The following is an 18,674-nucleotide window of genomic DNA, read 5'->3' on the forward strand; positions in this document are numbered from 1 at the left end:
CCATATTGTATTTAATATTAAGAAACAGAAAGAAGAAAAGCAGCAGCACTTGTTAAATCATACCAAGGAAAAGATAAATATTGATTGTTGATTGATAGATGAGTGTTTTGGGGATTTCACAGTAGAGTAGAATCAGTGGCAGTAAAAAGTACATTTGCTTTTTTTTTTAAATTATCTTAATGAATTCAGTATCCGTATAAACAGGAGTCTGCTACACCACACTGATCTGTTCAGTAGTTACATGTTTTTCTGCAGGTAAACCTGCATCCCAAGGGAAAAGGCAGAAGTATGATGATAATAGAAATCAGTAACATAATTTTGGACAAGTTTGGTGGGCCAGATTAAAAAGGCAAACGAGCCTGAGGTTGCCCATGCTTGACATAGAAGCAATTTAAAACAAATCTGTCCACAAACTTCATCATGCAGACTGATATTGAAGAACTTCATAGAATCCTTGCAATCAGGAGGACTAATAAGAGACCTCAGCAAACAACACTGGTTGTTTTTCTACACACATTTGTTAAAGTTGTTATAAAGTTACACATTTTAAGTGTTTTAAGTACTTTGTTCTGATTATTGTTCCACACAGTGGATCCTGCCAAGGTCACTTGATACACTCTGATTGTACAGAGCAGTAATCAGGTGGTGACACCAAGGTTTTTTAGAGAATATATGGACACTGTAAAACAGTGGATTGAATGTTGAAAGTGAGGGACATTAGAACACTTTGTATACAGGTGCAACCATAATGGTGAATCCTGTTATAAGAAATTAAAATAGATCAGTGGTTAACTGGCAGCCCGTGAACCGAATCCGACCACCCGAACTGTCCAAACCCGACCCTCAGTTGGATTCTAAAATAAACCCTACAGTTGTCCTCTGATACAGATCATGTTGCAGCTTATTTCCAGATATTGTTAAACAAAACACCGCAAAAGCAGACAGTCTTTTTACATCAATTTTATTGAGTCAATAGAAAAAGCCACTAGGCTTTGACAGCAAATTTGCGCATGGAGTAGAGGAGGTTTTTCTTCTGCTGTTTCTTGGTGCGCAGACTCTCTTCGTGCTTGTTGAGCCAGCGGCGCAGAGCTCTGGTCCTCTTGGGTCTCAGATCCAGGGGCTTGTACTTCTTACCCTGGAAGAGCAAATAATTGGAGAACTTTAGGAACACACTTAAGTAAAAAAAAAAAGTTAACAGACCACACAGCACTAAGTCCAAATTTCATAATGTTTTTATATCCTTTATTTTAAATACCCTTTGGCTCAGTAATAACATACCTATACCTAAACTGTCAATTAGACTTTGACTTTCTTTTGCATAAGTATTGGTTTCATCTTCAACGTGATTAGTAAACAGTGTTTAGTCTCCCCCCACCGCACCTCTCCCCCCATCCCCACCTATAACCTAAGCTACTTCTACCATTACTGTGATAAAGGCATAGAACCGACAAATGATTCTGGTCATAAGAAGTGTTGCGGTCAGTGACAACAGTTGGTGCTTTTTGGAACTTCCTGGTTATCAAGTCTCAGTCTTTTGGTAAGCTTTTGTGAATGCATCAGCACACTTCAGCTTGGTAAGTATCATCTCAGACAAGCAAACCACAGGAAAAGCCCAAGTACAAAGCAGCTGAAACATGTGTAAACAAACATGCAGCTATTTTAAATATTCTGCTGCTGCCGCTGCTCTCACCTTGTAGAATTTCCTTAGATTCTCCTTCTGTGTCTGGTTGATGACAGTCAGGACTCTGGCGATGGACTTGCGAACGACGCGGCTGTAAAGAGAGAATAGTTGAGTTAGCAAGACCTAGATAAAAAAAAAAGACGACAGCAGATAAGATGCCTCATACTTCCACATTTGTATGTAACAACAGTCTTAGGTCACATTGAAAGATTTGAAGTTGTAAAAAAAAAAAACAAAAAAAAAAAACCTCAAACTTTTCTTGTGGTTCTTTTTTAATAACCTGGGAAAAAAATCTATCAAGTTTAAAACGGGGCAATATTTACTAAATTAAACATACAATATACCTTGCAAAATTACAGAAGCCTTTGACTTCATACAATGTAACACATTCACTTCTACACTATTTAAAACTGTGGACAAGTGGAGAATGACATTTTGACACAACCGCTATGTAGCTGGCACATCCCTTCAAACTGTGTCAAAGTTGAACAGAGAATTTCAATCTGCTCTGTGTACCACACACTGTCAGGCTAGGCACACTGCCATGTCCTACTCTGACATGAGGGTTGGAGGTTCCAAAGTAACCAGTTCCAAATGTAACTGCAATGTTAAGGACAGACGTCATTGGCCTGTATTTAATGCAAATGGTTGTCAATTCCTTAAATGCCTCCCATTTTCTCTGTAATCTAGTGGATGATCTTCATAGACAAATTTGAGCACCCCCACAACTGGTGTAATTAGTTTCAGTTGTCTTCACAACAGATTGTTTTGTGAGACAAAAATGTACAGCAACTGGAAGAAACAGATTAAGGAGAAACATTGATTCTCTTTCAATTGGACTCAAGTTAAACATAAAAGTGTTCAATGTATTGATTTCTGAGGATAACCGTGATGGCATGATGCCAAATTATCACTTTGTTGTAACCCACTGTGTTAGTGTCACTATCTCTAGGGATTTTCTAGCTGAACTTACATCTTTGAGAGCTTGGAAGCAGCTCCTCCAGTGACCTTGGCCACACGTAGCTGGGACAGTTCATTCTTGAGGTCATCCAGCTGCTTCAGCAGCTCTTCCTTCTTCTTACCCCGCAGATCTCGTGCCTTGATCTTGGCCTGAACAAGAGAAGGTGACATATTTGCAATTCTTCAGATGTTTTCAATTTTGAATACATACATTTAATTTCCTTTCTCTTAAATTACTTCAATTAGCAAAGAATCGCTACATTCATACACCGGAGTTTTACTACTACTCTACCAGTAAACATTTAAGTGGGCTAAATGCACTATCACGGGTATAACATTACTCTATCGTTAATTTATTTATAAACCGTTTTCCATGTATACTACTCGCATCAAAACCCGTGTTAACCACACGAGCCAACACTGTTAGCCATCGTATCACAGCATACATACGGCTTGAGCATTAATCCGTATAATCCAACACAATGTAAGCATGGACCTCTCCTAAATTTAATCGCTTCGCTTTAATATTCAAAGAATTCAACAAGTATATTGAAAAAACGTTTGACAGATCTGTAAGCGTAAGAGTCATATGTAGCGCAGTCTGTCTCCTGTAGCATACTGTTAGCATACGGAGCCGATCGACGACAGTCGCCACCACGGTTCTATAACCTCAGGTTTATTCTACTACTGAAGCAATTTACTTTTCGATATACGGCTGAGAAAAGTCTCAGGAAGCTTACAAATACACGGAACACACAAAAAGTAAAATCAAACAAAAGTAAGGTGGCAATAATTCAATTTTGTCTGCAGAGCGTTTGTTACTCACCATAGTCCTGTTCGCTGCCTAGTTGGAAAGGACGGACACACCGCGTGCTCATAAAAAAGAGTTTCCGGTGATTCTCTTCTAGAGTACTAAAACATAAAGTATTTATTAATTATTGCATTTATTTATTTATTTAATATACAGTAGTATAAGCCAATATAAATTATTACATATGCATATATATAATTATTATATTATATTATTATATTATATATATTGATAGTAGTATAAAAGGGACAAAGCCGAAAGAAAAATAAGAGAGTATTCTACTGAGGGGGAATTTGTTTTATAAATAAAAATGAATGAAAACCTCTTTTTCTCATATTGTATTTAATATTAAGAAACAACGAATAAAATCAGCAGCACTTGTTAAATCATACCAAGGAAAAGACAAATATTGATTGTTGATTGATGGATGAGTGTTTTGTTCATGGTCTTTATTTTTTACAGTACTACAGGGATACAATGAAACCGAGCCTCTGCTTTTAACCCATCACCAAAGTAAGCAGTGGGCAGTAGATTAGAATCTGTAGCAGTAAAAAGTCAATTTGCATTTTTTTTAAATTATCCTCATGACTTCAGTATCTGTGTAAACAGGAGTCTGCTACACCACACTGAACTGTTCAGTGGTTACATGTTTTTCTGCAGGCAAACCTGTATCCCATGTTGGTAGATAATACATGAACCTTCGTGAGCCAAGTGAGTTAAAGGTTATAGTTTAGATTTTATGGGATTATGGAAAACCCTGACCGCACTGTGTATGCACACTGCTCTGAGATACTGTAAAATTTGAAAAACAAGTTATAGAAATTATGTTCATAGAAGTTTAAACTAAATGTCTCTTCACAATAATCAGTGAATTTAAAACCCAATCCAGCAGAACCTCCTGAATTTTGGTATGAAAAGTGATGAATAAAGTTAGGACTGGCTTGTAAAGAAAGTAATCAAGTGTTAAATAATTTACCAGCAGGCATGCAGCCTATTCACTTGTGAAAATAAATAAAATCACCATCATGTGACTCAAGTCACACTGTGGACTGGGGTAGTCAAGATAGAACCTAGAGCAGAAACCAATCAACTGTGCTGGTTTGATTTTGATAAATACTGCAAAAACATCAAACCACTCACATCCACCAATTTATAAAGATCTCATGTCATACCATTTGTACATCCTCTATACAGAAATTTACATGTGGAATGTACTTTCATTTACAACAGCATATGCAGGTTAAAGGCAGTCCTTCTGTCATTAACATAATACACACTCATTATAACCCAAAGAGTCAATTAAGAATCAACAGTATTCACTTTGATTTAGTTTTTCTTTCTTCTTTCAGCACCTGTGCAGAGTTCTTTTGATTTTCAACACTGAAGTAGGCATCAACAGCCCGTTCAAAAAAAAAACCTCTGATCCCACAAGGTTTCTATACTAAAGGTCCTTATTGGCAAGATCTGTCAGTTTGTGTGATGTAGTAAGGATCTGAGTGAGAAAGATTTTCATTATCTAACTCTACAGTATAATCTTTATGTGACAGATTTAAAGGTTCCAACAGTGGCTGAAAGCATTAGATGTTGTCCAGCTAACACAAATGTCCTGCCCTCATATAAACCACGTGTGCTGTGCTGCTTTGTTTTTATTTAAAAGAACGGCATTTAATCAGACTTCTCTCTTGATCATATGCATTTCCCAACCGGAGAAATATACAATGGTTTGATCTCAATTGTGAATGATGCATCTTTTCCTGTTTTTGTAACCATAAAAATAAACCATTATAAATATATCTATCCCACAACCTGTGCAGCCCTTGTCAAGCCCCTCACACAGAGTAGAAAAACAACAGTTCTTCCCACTAGGGGTCACTGGTTGTTTACAGTTTAAAGCTGGAGTCCTTAGTATGGAGGAACAGAGTCCTTTCTCTTTCTGCTGCTTATCATCTCCAATAAGTTGAAGAGCCTGAGATGGAAGGCCTGATGATCCCTTTAGGAGAAGGCTTAGATCCAAACCAGGACATCTGGAGATAAGAAGTAAAGCAGTAAACGGACATGGTAATTGATAAAAAAAATGTTTTTCTATAATTATTATTCTTTTTAAAATCAGGAATAAAATCAGAAAACACCTTTCCTCAACAACTGTATTCTCTCTTTACATTTAGTTCAAGTAAAATGCAGCATCCAAAAATATCTAAGCTGGCACTGGAATGTAAAATTCAACAATCTGGCAACTCTCAGAAATTACTCAAAAATCTGTGATGTAAAAATAGGATCGCAAGCTAAAAAAGGTTGGGCCCCACTCTGTTAATACAACTACGGTGCTGTTCCAGGCATATAAGGTTGCTCAGTTGGAGTTTGTTGAATCTGAAGTTGTTGGTGATACTAACCTTGTACTCTAGCGTTTGCTTCAGCATGTCTTCTTCTTCTCGGGTGAAGTGCAGCAGTACGGAGACAGCTCGTATCAGATGAAATGCCTGACAGAGACAGAAACACAAACAACACACATTGACACTAGTTTTTTTTAGAAGGATCTGGTTGCTTCTATGTGATGCTGTAAATGTAGATTACATGTACCGTACCTCTGCCTCTCTACACGACATGAACTTGAGAACTACGTGTTTGAGATATTCAAAGTTGATCTCCCTTGAGTCGCTGAGGTCTGAGTTGTTGGTCACGGTGGTGTTTGAGCTCGGGGGGCTTGGGGCAGACACTTGTGGGGGATCTGGAGAAGCCCTCTCTTGTTTTTCTGCCCGGCTCTCTGTCGACTTCTCCTTCGCATCAGCCTCTGGTTCGGGCTTTAACTTCTGTGGTACACAGAGAAACTAAAGGTGTTATATACCTGTGTTTTGAAGTATTCATCTGGTGTGAAACAACAGATTTTGGTATTAGGGTTTTATAACATGTTCATACATTGTGCTGTTTAACAGGTGTTAGTGAAGGACAAATAAAAAAATTCAAGACAATCTCTGCATTCAGTTATCTCCTAAAATCATCACTTTACTCTAATAAAGTTTTCCGTCATCTCACCAGTTCTTTCTGCAAAGTCCTCTTTAGTTCAGCCAGTCTTTGTTGCAGTTGCCTAATGGTCTGCAAACAAACAAAAGCATAATTGAGTTACTGCAGTGTACTCATACATTATTATTCACCTAGTAATAAACCATTCCGTGAGAAGTGTTTGTCTGACCTTGTTCTTATCATTGAGCTGCTGCTCCAGATCTTTGTTGACATTCTGAATGTGATCCAGATCATCCATCGTCACACTGCCATTTTGATCCTCCTCACACACCACAGGGGTGCGGAGCTGCTCTGTCAGGGTCTCCACCTCCACTTCCAGGAACAGGATCTATACACACAAGAAGACATTCAGTTTGTCTATTTTTTGTTTTCCACTGTTAGAGCGTTCTTGTGATTCATAAAACAAAATCAATAATCTACCAGCAAAGGGAAAAGAGGAACAGATTACATGCCAAAAAAAACAGCAATAGAACAGTTGCAGTATGTAGATTATTTTATATTATTGCACACAAGATTGAAGCAGCAGAGCAGCAACATATTTTCTTATTCAGTCTTTTTAAAGCAGAAGTGTCAAACTCAATCATGAATGTGGGCTAAACAGGGTGAACAGTCCCTGATTGGTATTAGAGCATATTATATTATAAACATTATGAAGACGCATGTGAGATTAATTTTATACCATATACCTGAGAGGCTGCTCAGTGGCTAAAGGTCAAAGATCAAACTGTACTATCTTCCTGAGAACAGTCTGACATAACACTGTGCCCACAGCTGAGCAAGAGTCATCGCTGTGTTGTTAATAACATTCTTCAAACCCCTCAATTTTAGTGTGACCATATATTTAAAGGTTGAATGGAAAGGTTTTGTGGTCTGGACTGACCCGTGACTGGGAGCTGTCCAGTTGCTCTGTCTGGCTGACCAGCTGCTCCTTTAGGCTGCTGAGCTGAGAGTCTCTGTCCAGCTCCACTTGCTTTAACTGAGCTTGCAACTTCTCCACCTCTTCCTGCAGCGTGGCATGGGAAGTCTGTTGGCTTTGTACCTCTGCAACACAAAAACCCATTCAGCATTTTCATATTTAAAGTCTAAGACAAAGTTGTAGGAGATGCAGTGGAAAGTGTCTAAACATGTGTGTACCATTCTGCAGAGTTTTGACATCTTCCTCTCTTGCAGTCAGTGTCTCCCTGACAGTGGACATGTCCTGCTGTGTTCTTTTCAGGGACAGGACCTGCTCTTCAACCTATCAGTATCCAAAGAAGTAACCATCACACACACATTTTAAAAAGTCTTTATATGAATTTCCTTTATGCATTTTTGAGTCTAAAGGTCAACTCTTTGTGTTTTGCTTATGTGTTGTGTGTATCCTTGAATCGCAACCTTAACGTGGTTCCATCGTCCTGTTGGGGGACTTCAACGCCCACGTGGGCAACGACAGTGACACCTGGAGGGGCGTGATTGGGAAGAACGGCCTCCCCGATCTAAATCCGAGTGGTGTTTTGTTATTGGACTTCTGTGCTAGTCACAGTTTGTCCATAACAAACACCATGTTCAAACATAAAGGTGTCCATCAGTGCACTTGGCACCAGGACACCCTAGGCCGGAGGTCAATGATCGACTTTGTAGTTGTGTCATCTGACATCCGGCCGTATGTATTGGACACTAGGGTGAAGAGAGGGGCTGAGCTGTCAACTGATCACCACCTGGTGGTGAGTTGGTTCTGCTTACAGGGGGCAAAGCTGGATAGACCTGGCAGACACAAGCGTATCGTGAGGGTCGGTTGGGAACGTCTGGTGGAATCCCGGTGAGGGGGGCCTTCAACTCCCACCTCCGGGAGAGCTTTGAACAGGTTACGAGGGAGGCTGGAGACATCGAGTCTGAGTGGACTATGTTCTGGTGGACACCGGAGGTAAGAGAAGTCGTAAGCTTAAGAAGGAGTCCTATCGAGCCTGGTTGGTTTGTGGGACTCCTGAGGCAGCCAACCGGTACAGGCAGGTCAAGCGGACTGCGGCTCGGGTAGTCGTGGAAGCAATAACTCTGGGTCTGGGAAAAGTTCGGGAAGGCCATGGAGGAGGACTACCTGTCGGACTCGAAAAAATTCTGGCAAACCATCCGGCGCCTCAGGAAAGAGAAGCAGTTTCCCACCACTGCTGTTTACAGCAGGGGGGGGGGGCTGTTGACCTCGACTGAGGATGTCGTCGGGAGGTGGAAGGAATATTTCGAGGATCTCCTCAGTCCCGATGACACGTCTTCCGAGGGGGGAGCTGAAGCTGAGGACTCAGCAGCTGTTCCCAATCTACGTTCCTACTCTCACCTATGGTCATGAGTTGTGGGTCATGACCGAAAGAACGAGATCAAGGATTCAAGCGGCTGAAATGAGCTTTCTCCGCAGGGTGGCAGAGCTCTCCCTCAGAGATAGGGTGAGGAGCTCTGTCACACGAGAGGAGCTCGAAGTAGAGCCGCTGCTCCTCCACATCGAGAGGAGTCAGCTGAGGTGGCTTGGGCATTTACATCGTATGGCCGCCTGACGCCTCCTTCGGGAGGTGCTCGGGTGCCGTCCCTCTGGGAAGAGACCTAGGACACGCTGGAGCGACAACGTCGCTCGGCTGGCCTGGATACGCCTTGGGGTCCCCCCAGAAGAGCTGGAGGAAGTGTCGAGGGAGAGGGAAGTCTGGGTGTCCCTGCTCAGACTGTTGCCCCCGCGACCCGGCCCCGGATAAGTGGTTGAAGATGGATGGATGGATGGTTGTGTGTATGTCTGCAAACCTGTGTCTGCAGCTCCTCCTTCTGTCGTCTGGTTTCTTCCAGAGCTTTGGCGATTTCTGTGCTCACCATCTGTCGACTTTCTAGGTCCAGCTGGGAAAAAACACAATAAAAGTGGAATGTGACAAAAGTAGGGTTTTTTAAGCTCTACACCAGCAGCACCGAGGCCTTGGTAAGTGACATGCTGTTCCCAGACATGAATGTAGAATTATTGAGTATGGATATTGTCCCCAGTTTGATGATAACATTATCACCCTGCACTGTTGTAGCTCCTCTGTCCGCTGCATCAGTGTGTTGTTCAACTCGCCCCTCTGCTTCTCCAAATCAACCTGACAAGATACAACAGGAAAAAATGCATTACTTACAAGAGGTTTAAAATTGTAGTATAAATACTGTACATGGGATTTGGATTTGTCAAAATAAAACAAATATAATACATCTAAGAACTGCCTCTACAGAGAACAGCAGAAAAAAACTTTTTTGTCATACAAACGCAAGATTTGAAGATTTTTTTAATTTGCCAAAGATAAGAGATATACACACAACAGTCTCTTGCAGCGTCTTTTTTTCCATTTCTAATGAAAGGATGTTTTTCTCCAGCTGACTGATCTTCTCCTTGCTCTGCTGCTGTAACAAACACACTTGCTGATCCAGAAAGACCTTTTCTGTAGTCCAATCTCCTTGCTGAACAGAAAACACATAATTATCACTCTTTACACTGCAGTTTAAAATCGCTGCTACACAGACGTCTTAATTGAGTGCACTGATGGTCCTAACCAGTTTATCCATGTGTTGTTGTTTGTCTGTCACCTGGTGCTCTGCACTTTTTAGTTTTTCACCATACTCCAGGACTTGCTGCTCCAAATTAGCAACCTAAAGAAAAAAAGAACAGCAGCTGAACTGACTATACAAAACAGTCGTCTAAATTGTACTGCTTTAAATCCTCAAACTTCATGAAGAGCGACATTAAAAATTAAGAAGTCATGACTGCTTTCTGCTCACCTGCGCATCTGTTCTCTCTCTGTAGGCTCTGGACGAATCGTCTTTATGACGGAGGAGAGTCTGCAGCTCAGTGATGCTGCAACTCATTTTAGAAATCTACACAAAAGACCCATAAGATGAGGTGTGAATCAATAACAATAAGGACACTCTTGTTTTATTCACCCAAAGTTTAGTAACCATCTAAATATCTGCCTCATTAATTAAATATTGAGGTTAGTTACCTGTGCCTCCAGAGAGCTGACTGTATCAGCATGGTTCGTTCGAACAGACAGCAGCTCCGCCCGGGTCTTATGCAGACTCAGCTCCAGACTGGACTTCTAAAAAAAATAAAGGGAAGAGCTGATAGAAGTGTGTAGTGTTTTCATTAAAAATGTGTGTAGCATTTCCATCAAAACTTCCATCTATCTGCTGTTATTCAAACACTTGAAAACATTAAAAAATATGCATCTTCTATGTCAGACAGTATTTGCAACCACTGATAGAACACATTTTTTGATGATCTTCCTATAATCATTTTGAGATTGGATGTTAAAAAGTAAAAATCTTAATAAAAATTGAATATTTAGAAAAAACTAAACTAGACGTATTTCCATTTCACATGTTCTTTACCTCCTTCAGAAGCTCTTGTAGATGTTCATCCTGACTCAGGTTGCCTTGAAGTCGTCTCTCTAGTGAGGTCACTTTCGTCTGAAGCTCCACCAATGAGCGCTCCTTTTCCTCCTCTGTCACCGCAGCCTGACCATTTCAGACAGGACAAGTTCAAATATTTATCAATATTTTTGTAATGTGAACTGTTTGTAAATTGAGTGTTTTGGTCAATTGTCTAACCTTTTGCTGTTGCAGCTTAAGCGCATCATGTTCAGTTTGTAGATCCTCCAGTGATTTCTCCAGAGCTGACACCATACCCTGTGACTGAAAATTAAAAAAAAAACATTTATTAAGCTCTGTCATTAGCGGTGTACACAGAATAAGTTATTTCCCCACATTGATTTTTCAATTAAGTTAACTTTGGAAAAATGCTTTGAACATGCTGCAAGCGCTGATTTTAAAATTCTTACCTTCTGAAAGTCTTCTGACACCTGCTGGATGACAGACTGGAGCTCCTGACAATGTCCTTCCAGCTCACCAACCTTCTTGTCCGCCTTCTCTTTGAGAAGCAGGAGATCCTCGCTACACAAATCAAATGATCGACATTATTTCTCACTGACAAACAAGTTTGACCGTTCTGAAAAATCATTACAACACTGCCTCCTCACCGCTCTATTTCAAATTCAGAGTTGAGTCTGCAGCTCTCCTTGTGCTCTGCTTCCAGGAGTCGGAGTTTCCGTTGGGTCTCGGACAGTCCACTCTTTGCCAAGTTGACTTCAGCTTCCTTCTGCTGCAACTCCTGCTCCTGCTTATTCAGCTGATCTTCTTTCCTCAGTAACTGGCATTAAGTAAAGAAAAAAAACAAACAAACACAAAGTCAGACCTTAACAAACAAAACATTTGTTGAAGTGCAGAAGAGAGGCAGCATTTGTTTTGTGACTTTAATTAAAAGACTCTAATGCACCATGTGTTTGACTTTGGCCAGCTCCTGCTGCTTAAAACCTTCTAGTTCGTCCAGGTCGTCCCTTTTCTGGAAGAGTGTAGCACTTTGCTCCATCATGTTCTGTAGTTTGGTTGACAGCTCATTTTTTTCCTAAACAAACAGACCAATCACTCCAATATTAAATCAATTGTATATCGTTACCCAGGCCTATAGGAAAGACTAACCTTTTCCACAAGAGCAAACTTCTCCATCCACTCCTGCAGTAGAGAAACAAAGAAAGAAAATAGTGTTTGGGTATCTGTATTGTGCCTGATGACTGACTGATACGCGCACACTCACCTCATCCTTCTTTTCCAGAGCCAAAGTCATTCCCTCTGCCATTTTGGCTGTGCTGGCCTGGTGAGACTCATTCTGTTCCTGAAGTTTCTTTATGGAGGCTGTGCCATAAAGGAGAAAGAAAATGACAGGAGAGAATGGGAACATGGAAAGCAGAGAAAACAAGGTTAATCAAAACAAAAATGTTAAAAAATTATAGAAATGACAAACAGCACAGAGAGTAATACTGTTAGTAGCTGAGTCTCCTGAAGAAGTGTGTGAACTTGTGAACTAGAAGCAAAGGCAGGAAGCAGTGCATGGAAAAAAAAGATTAACTGCTCTTTGTTTTAAAGACAACAACAAGGCTTAAATCTCTGCAATAACAAGTTAAAAAAAGAATCTACTGATGCTTATATTAATCCGATACCGTCTTTTCTTCTCCAGCATGCCACAGGCTGCCGTTGTTGAGGTGATAGCGTCCCTTACGGCATATCACACAAAGTTAGGTCGAGCATTTGGGCTTATGTATCAGATCAATAGTTTTTTTTTTTTATGTTATGAAATTTTGATCAATATCAAACTGAAATAGACCCAAAATACTGGATCAAGCAACCTCTGGTTTACAACAGTCTCCCATTTGCCATAAATGATTGTCCAAAAAAGACTGTATAAAAGTTTTGTCGTGTCTTTGTGTTTTTCAGTATCGAGTGTTTAAAATGAGAGTGTTTCTGACTATTTAATGCACCATGTAGATGAAAGACAATAGAGAAAAATTAGAGAAGTGAAGGGTAAATATTTGTCTTTTACATCCAAAAACTTGAGTATATCTATAAAGTCAAGGGCGAGGAAAAAGCGTCAGGACTCACATATAATGAAATAAACTCAATTTCAAGAGGTTTGCCTTCCTTTGGTCCCATTGTCTTGTGAAAAGATAATGGGACCAATGAATAATTTCATTATGGTAGTCTGAAGAGAGCGACACCAAAGGGAAATATCAGAACTAAACGAAAAAACAAACCCAAATAAAAACAATGTAAGATTTAATGCCGATCATTTACACTCCTCGTCCAACTACATAAATGGTGCACTTCACCCTGAGGAAAAAAGCCTCCACTGCGGAAAACAAAGCTTTGCACCAACAAAATGCCAGACAGTGCATCTGTAAATGAACCTAAAGAGCGTCCAGAAAAACAGAGCGTTCTAAGCAGAAGGAAGAAGTGAGGATGCGCTGGGAAATGACATGACTGTTACAGGAAACAGACACGTTAGAGAGGAAGTAGTTTGGGAGGAGAGTAGAGAGTAGGTACGTACAATCCTGATGATTTTCTAATGCAATTTCAAGCTTCTCCTTGGTCTTCTGCATAATTCGTAGCTGCTCAGCGTAGTCTACAGTGTGGGGGAGGTGGGCCAATGGGATGGGGGTTTTACAATACACGCACGTACAAACACATCATACACACAACACCAGCAAGACGAAGTAGGTGACAATAGACAAACAGTGAACAAAAGGAGAGGGGGGAACAAACGGGAAATTATGATTGAGAAATAATGGAAAGTTTAAAAAAAAATACCACATGATTTTTAAACAAAAGAGACTGGATCATAGGCTTTGTTGAGAATGTTGGACCTTTAACCTTTCGTCACAACTCGTAATTCTTTCTTTTCATCGCAGGTCATTATTCCGCAGCAGTTTGATCACATTCAGTAGTACAGGAAGTTTTAATCCTCGACTACATTTTCAAGGCCAAACTGAGTCGACAAACTTCTCAACCAGACAGACACAATAACAAACAAAAAGAAAACACTGTACAAAAAGCAGTTAATGATAATATCATAAGGCCATATTGATATGATGATCATTTATATGTAATGTGCCAGAGGAAAGAACAATTTTCTAAGGGGAAAAGCAAGATTTTACTTGATTAATTATATGATTTTATAATGTAAATTCTATAAATTTGTAGTAATTTGTAGTAAGTTTTTTTAAGTCCATATTTTAAAGTTTGGCAAAAGTGTGTACGAATGTTTAAAGCTGTTTAAGGTGGTTTTTCCACATTAAGTGGACCATTACTGGCACCCAAATTTTTTTAACTTTGAAATGTAAAAGAAAGTAATGCCACTACTGAATTTAATTAACTTCAAACTGGTTTTCTAACTGACAACACCTGCTGCTTTGGGAAGGAGTGCAGCAGCAGCTGAGAGACAGAGCATCACTATACTCTCATTGTTTCAAGCATAAAGTTGATTCCTATTTTGTGTGAAGTGTTAAAAGTTATTCACAGGGTGTGACTGGCACATATTTTTCTTTCATATGTTGAAATGGATTTTTCACATTCACTGCCTGTGACACCACATAGTGTACACTCATACAACCTTCCGTAGTGGCTTTTTGATTAAGATTCCCCTTTTAACTGTATTATAATTTACAAAGCATTTGTTGTCCATATTCCCGACTAACTGCCTTTATTTTTAAATTCATTTTCATTTAGTTTTCATTTAGCAGAACACACACGACAGAGTTGACATGAACAGCTGAAATATCTGAAATTACTTATTGACTTTTTTTTGTCTGACAGCAGCTTCAGTTGGATGTTTCATACCTGACAACTTGGCTTCCAACTTCCGGATCTGATCATTTCTTCTTAGGATTTGAGCCGGTAAGTCGTCCCTGGAGCTGCTGCCATCAGATGCCTAAAGAAAAGAAGGGTAGAAAAGAAACACATAAAGAACGTAAATACAACACAGAGCAGGAGGTAAACTGATTTTCTGTTACAGTCAAAGCTTCTCAGTGATGCCTGAACTGCCATAAAAAAAGTTTCTAATTAGAGAAGAAATATTTGTTTAGGTTTGGGACTAATCACAGTCCAAAGCAGGAACACGTTATCACAGTCTGTTGTTGAGAAGTGAAAATGTTCCTTGCAGAAGCCCAAAATCAGATAACAGCAGCAAGTGCAACATGGGATTGAGGCGTGAGATATTTGTCAAAATTATCTTGGCAGTAGTCTCATTAAAAATCAGATTGTCTTCTGCAGCTATTTCCTACTGCGCCTGGGGTTTAACTTGGATGTTTTCAATTATAGAGACAACACTTCTTTGTTGTTGTGGTGGTAACACAAATACATCATTGTTACATGTATTTGGTCAATCAGCTTAAATAAAATACAGCATTTAGGTAAGTGTACTGAGAGTCTGTCAATAAAAAAGTTGAGTTAACTGCAAAGATCACAAACACTGTTTACGTGATATAATAGATCATGTATTACATGGTGTGGCCACAATAAAATAATGACAATGTCTTTTTAACTTGAAAAGTGAAATGATCAAATAGAAGGATTTTTATAACCATATGTTATAGATTTTAATTCATATGTTTTGTATTATTTGTATTAATGTAGAAATTTAACTAGACAACAGCTTCATTGAATAATTTATCAAAGTGCAACCAATACAGATGTGCTGCCCCAGGGGTCAGAGTTCCCTGAAAGATGTACAGCACTCCGGTGAACTAAAAACTGTGTGAATGTAAAAAGTGAAAACTGATACATATGTCCCTTTATCCACAGCCTACCTAAACTTAACTATTTTCACAGCACAACTAAATCAGACACATTATCTTTACATGTTTGAAGAGCAGCTTTGGTGAGAGATTTTTTCCGCACGTGCTGTTAATGACTTTTCCTCAGGTATAAAAAAAGTAACATGAACACCCTGTTAAATGATTCACCTATTTTTCTTTATTATTGTACTTGCATTTGTATTTTGTTTTTGACATTTAAAATTGAACACTTTTACATTTGACAGAGAAGCAGAACCAGGAGACTATTCCCGTAGCTCTAATATACTGGAGAGGGAGAGGCAATAAAAAGACTCTAATGAAGCCACAGAGTGGGTACTAATGCACCTGTAACATGCTCATTGGCCTCAATGTTAACCTTCAAAAAACATGAAACCAGAGACATGTAGAGCTTTAACAGTGACTTCATGTGCTTTGTGTTCACCATGATAACGCCCTGGAGCTGGTATCAAATCATTATGTGTCCTTTTTGGAATGAGCTTCATAATGCTGCACCAACAGTGAGGCATAAACACACTGATATTATTTATTCATTTACTGATTTATTGCGCACAAGAATTCTCCAAGCTCAGCTACTTCTTCTACTGCACTCATCTTACCTCTTATTGTTGAGATTTTCCCTGAGACATACTGCTACTGCCTTCTGTATCTGTAATGGACTAATAAGTATTTCAGGAGATGAGATTCGGGGAAATAAATTTAAAAAAATGAATTTTTTTTAGGGCTAAACTGTGTGATTCATATTAAATAATATATTTAATCTGCCAAAATCTAGAAATGTGCCTGGATAAAAGGAGTTTCAATTCCACACTTTAAGTGACCTGGAAACGCAAGTGATTATAATACTCCTATTTGCAATCAGTAGTGCCAGCCAAACTACCACTCCCAGTATGGTATTACTAGTTTGCAACTGCTGGAGGGCGGTGTAAAGAGCTGTGCACTGCTGTTAATTCAGCACAATTCTAAATGGACACAAGCTTTATTTTGTAAACACCTGGTGAACTATAAGTGTGTTGTAATCTATAACAACTCAAGAATAACAGCCAGGGAGGGCATATAACTTTCATTAGTCTACATGCATAAGTTTACCTCTTACACCGCACCCTCTAGTATCATAGTAACAACATTTTGTTAACGGCTGCGTAGACATGAGTCATTTCGACAGAAACATTAGAATCTCAGCTAAAAGCTCATATAATTCATTTCTACCAATGCAAATCACAGTGAACAAACATATAGCACAGAGGCATTTTCCTGTCCAAATGTGACAGTCTTCTCTCTGTGAATAAGGTAGCCAAAGTATAATATATAGGTAAAGTATCAAGCTATATCAATTTTAACCATTTCCACATGCATAACACCACACCGATTTTGTACATCTAAGAAAAAAGCAAAACATAAATTTGGAAGATTATCTAGAGGAAACACATTGACATCAGGGTTAATTAGTTTTTAATTAGTTTTGTCTGTGTCACTCACAAAGTCATCGCCTGAGTCTGCCCCTACTGAGGTGATGGATTCCTTGCTGATGGTGCGTGGAATACGAACGCCGCTGCGAGGTGCCGTGGCTGCTTCCTCAGCAAGCTTTTTCTTTAGCTTGGCAAACATGTCTAGCCCAGTCAAGGCCTCTATCCTAGTGCAAACTGCAGTGTGTGTGATGTGAGTGACTTCACGTGGTACAATGCATTGAGGTTATGGGTCCATCTCCTCAAGACTGTAAGCAAGTAGTGTCCAAATGATGTGCTGCTGCAACATTTGCAGTGCTGGCAAGTCCATGCTGTTACACCTACAGAGGGAAAAGAAGACTGTTATGTATATCTGTAGAATGAAAAAGGCTGTATTTTTCTCAATGACAGGGTATTTTCTGACGTTATTGGCATCCATCCTAGAACTATTCTGTCAATGGATCACAGTGCGGTAAGGATGCATATTTTTAAATCAAAGCACATTTCGAGTTAAACATAATTCTAAAAGAATGTTGGGTAAAATAATTTTTTGTACACTATGTCTAATAATGACAGACAGAAGATCCATCATTTCTGTTAGTACCCCATGTATTTCACAACAAAATACTAATACACCATGTCCCCCTATTGTTTTCACTAGCTTACCATAATTTGTCAATAGTGCTCTTCTGAAATAAACTCGTGACATATTCTTATGCTGAGAAGATATAAGAAATGTGTATAACTGTATAAAACAGTATCCGATTCAAATATCTTCTTGCCCACTCCAATTTTTGCAGTCGAGATTTTGGGCTTGTTGAGTATAATATACTGTATATACAGTATATATGAACCATCAAAAATGACTGCTTCACCAGAGTTTGTACACATTTCTGTTTTTATGTCTTGTCTTCAATGATGGTCCAGCAACATACATTAAGAACTGGCACAATTCTATAAATTAAAAAAACAAACAAAAGTGGTAGCTTGCTTTGCCTCGGCAGCGTTGACGCCATTAGTTAAGGTTCGTTCCCTTGGACTGGCTGTTTTTACAGACAGCTAGCCGGCTAACTTCTTTAGCCACAACAATGTAAGTGAACGCTGTTGTTAGCTGCCAGATGTTAATATTGCCTCGTTTGTGAAGCCGTCTTTAACTTACCACAATTAACGTCGAACAGTGTCAGTCAATGGCGTCTCCCCCATTTTTCTCTGTATATACACAACGGAAGCGCTGCTGTGGCGAAGTGCAGTTTACCAAGCTCACTACTACAGCTAATGCCAGTGCTACTATAAGTGCTGCTAGTCTAAAAGCGAACACGTAATCACAGATGACCGTTGACGTCACACCCTTCTCTAGTAGCAACATCTGCCACCTACAGGTCAGATAAGTAGCAGCAGCGGGAACAGTCAGTGGACTACAGCATCAACTGCACATCCGCATTTTTTGTTTAAATCAATATTAACTTAATATTTAATGTCATTAACAATCATTAATAATATTTTAAACTATAATTACATTTATTAATATATCAATATCACCAAAAGATTGTTTATTAACTTAATATAATAAACATTAAACT

At 39.3% G+C, this 18,674-nt stretch overlaps 2 protein-coding genes across 4 annotated transcripts in view; both read right to left on the minus strand.

Moving 5' to 3' along the window:
• LOC103397472 (60S ribosomal protein L35) overlaps positions 1-3,547 on the minus strand; it is a 3,861-nt gene extending 314 nt beyond the window's left edge. The window contains exons 1-4 of one of the 2 annotated variants that reach the window (XM_008335741.3): positions 3,468-3,547; positions 2,655-2,791; positions 1,691-1,772; positions 945-1,135 (exon numbers count right to left, since the gene is read on the minus strand). In XM_008335741.3, coding sequence (XP_008333963.1) covers positions 986-1,135; positions 1,691-1,772; positions 2,655-2,791; positions 3,468-3,470 — 372 coding nt within the window. In that variant the 5' untranslated portion in view covers positions 3,471-3,547 and the 3' untranslated portion in view covers positions 945-985. Of the gene's footprint in view, positions 1-944; positions 1,136-1,690; positions 1,773-2,654; positions 2,792-3,467 lie in introns of those variants that run through there. The other variant, XM_008335742.3, reaches the window with a different exon arrangement.
• Positions 3,548-3,777: 230 nt separating this feature from the next.
• Positions 3,778-18,421, minus strand: golga1 (golgin A1). Of its 2 annotated transcripts, none has more exons than XM_025053261.1 (24): positions 18,254-18,421; positions 17,129-17,435; positions 14,676-14,766; positions 13,387-13,461; positions 12,100-12,197; positions 11,985-12,017; positions 11,782-11,910; positions 11,486-11,655; positions 11,288-11,399; positions 11,058-11,141; positions 10,839-10,964; positions 10,451-10,546; positions 10,230-10,325; positions 10,038-10,100; positions 9,771-9,911; positions 9,482-9,556; positions 9,231-9,320; positions 7,605-7,707; positions 7,351-7,511; positions 6,640-6,798; positions 6,483-6,542; positions 6,035-6,259; positions 5,843-5,929; positions 3,778-5,476 (listed from the first exon to the last, which is right to left on the minus strand). In XM_025053261.1, exons 2-24 carry the CDS (start codon positions 17,255-17,257, stop codon positions 5,396-5,398), a joined length of 2,484 nt encoding a protein of 827 aa, XP_024909029.1. In that variant the 5' UTR covers positions 17,258-17,435; positions 18,254-18,421; the 3' UTR covers positions 3,778-5,395. The 2 variants fall into 2 exon arrangements, with proteins under 2 accessions (XP_024909029.1, XP_008333961.1); XM_008335739.3 differs by having other exon boundaries at positions 10,005-10,100; positions 18,254-18,420.
• Between the last annotated feature and the right edge of the window lie 253 nt (positions 18,422-18,674).

This window comes from Cynoglossus semilaevis, chromosome Z (assembly GCF_000523025.1).
Source record: "Cynoglossus semilaevis isolate Cse_v1.0 chromosome Z, Cse_v1.0, whole genome shotgun sequence".
Taxonomy (NCBI): domain Eukaryota; kingdom Metazoa; phylum Chordata; class Actinopteri; order Pleuronectiformes; family Cynoglossidae; genus Cynoglossus; species Cynoglossus semilaevis.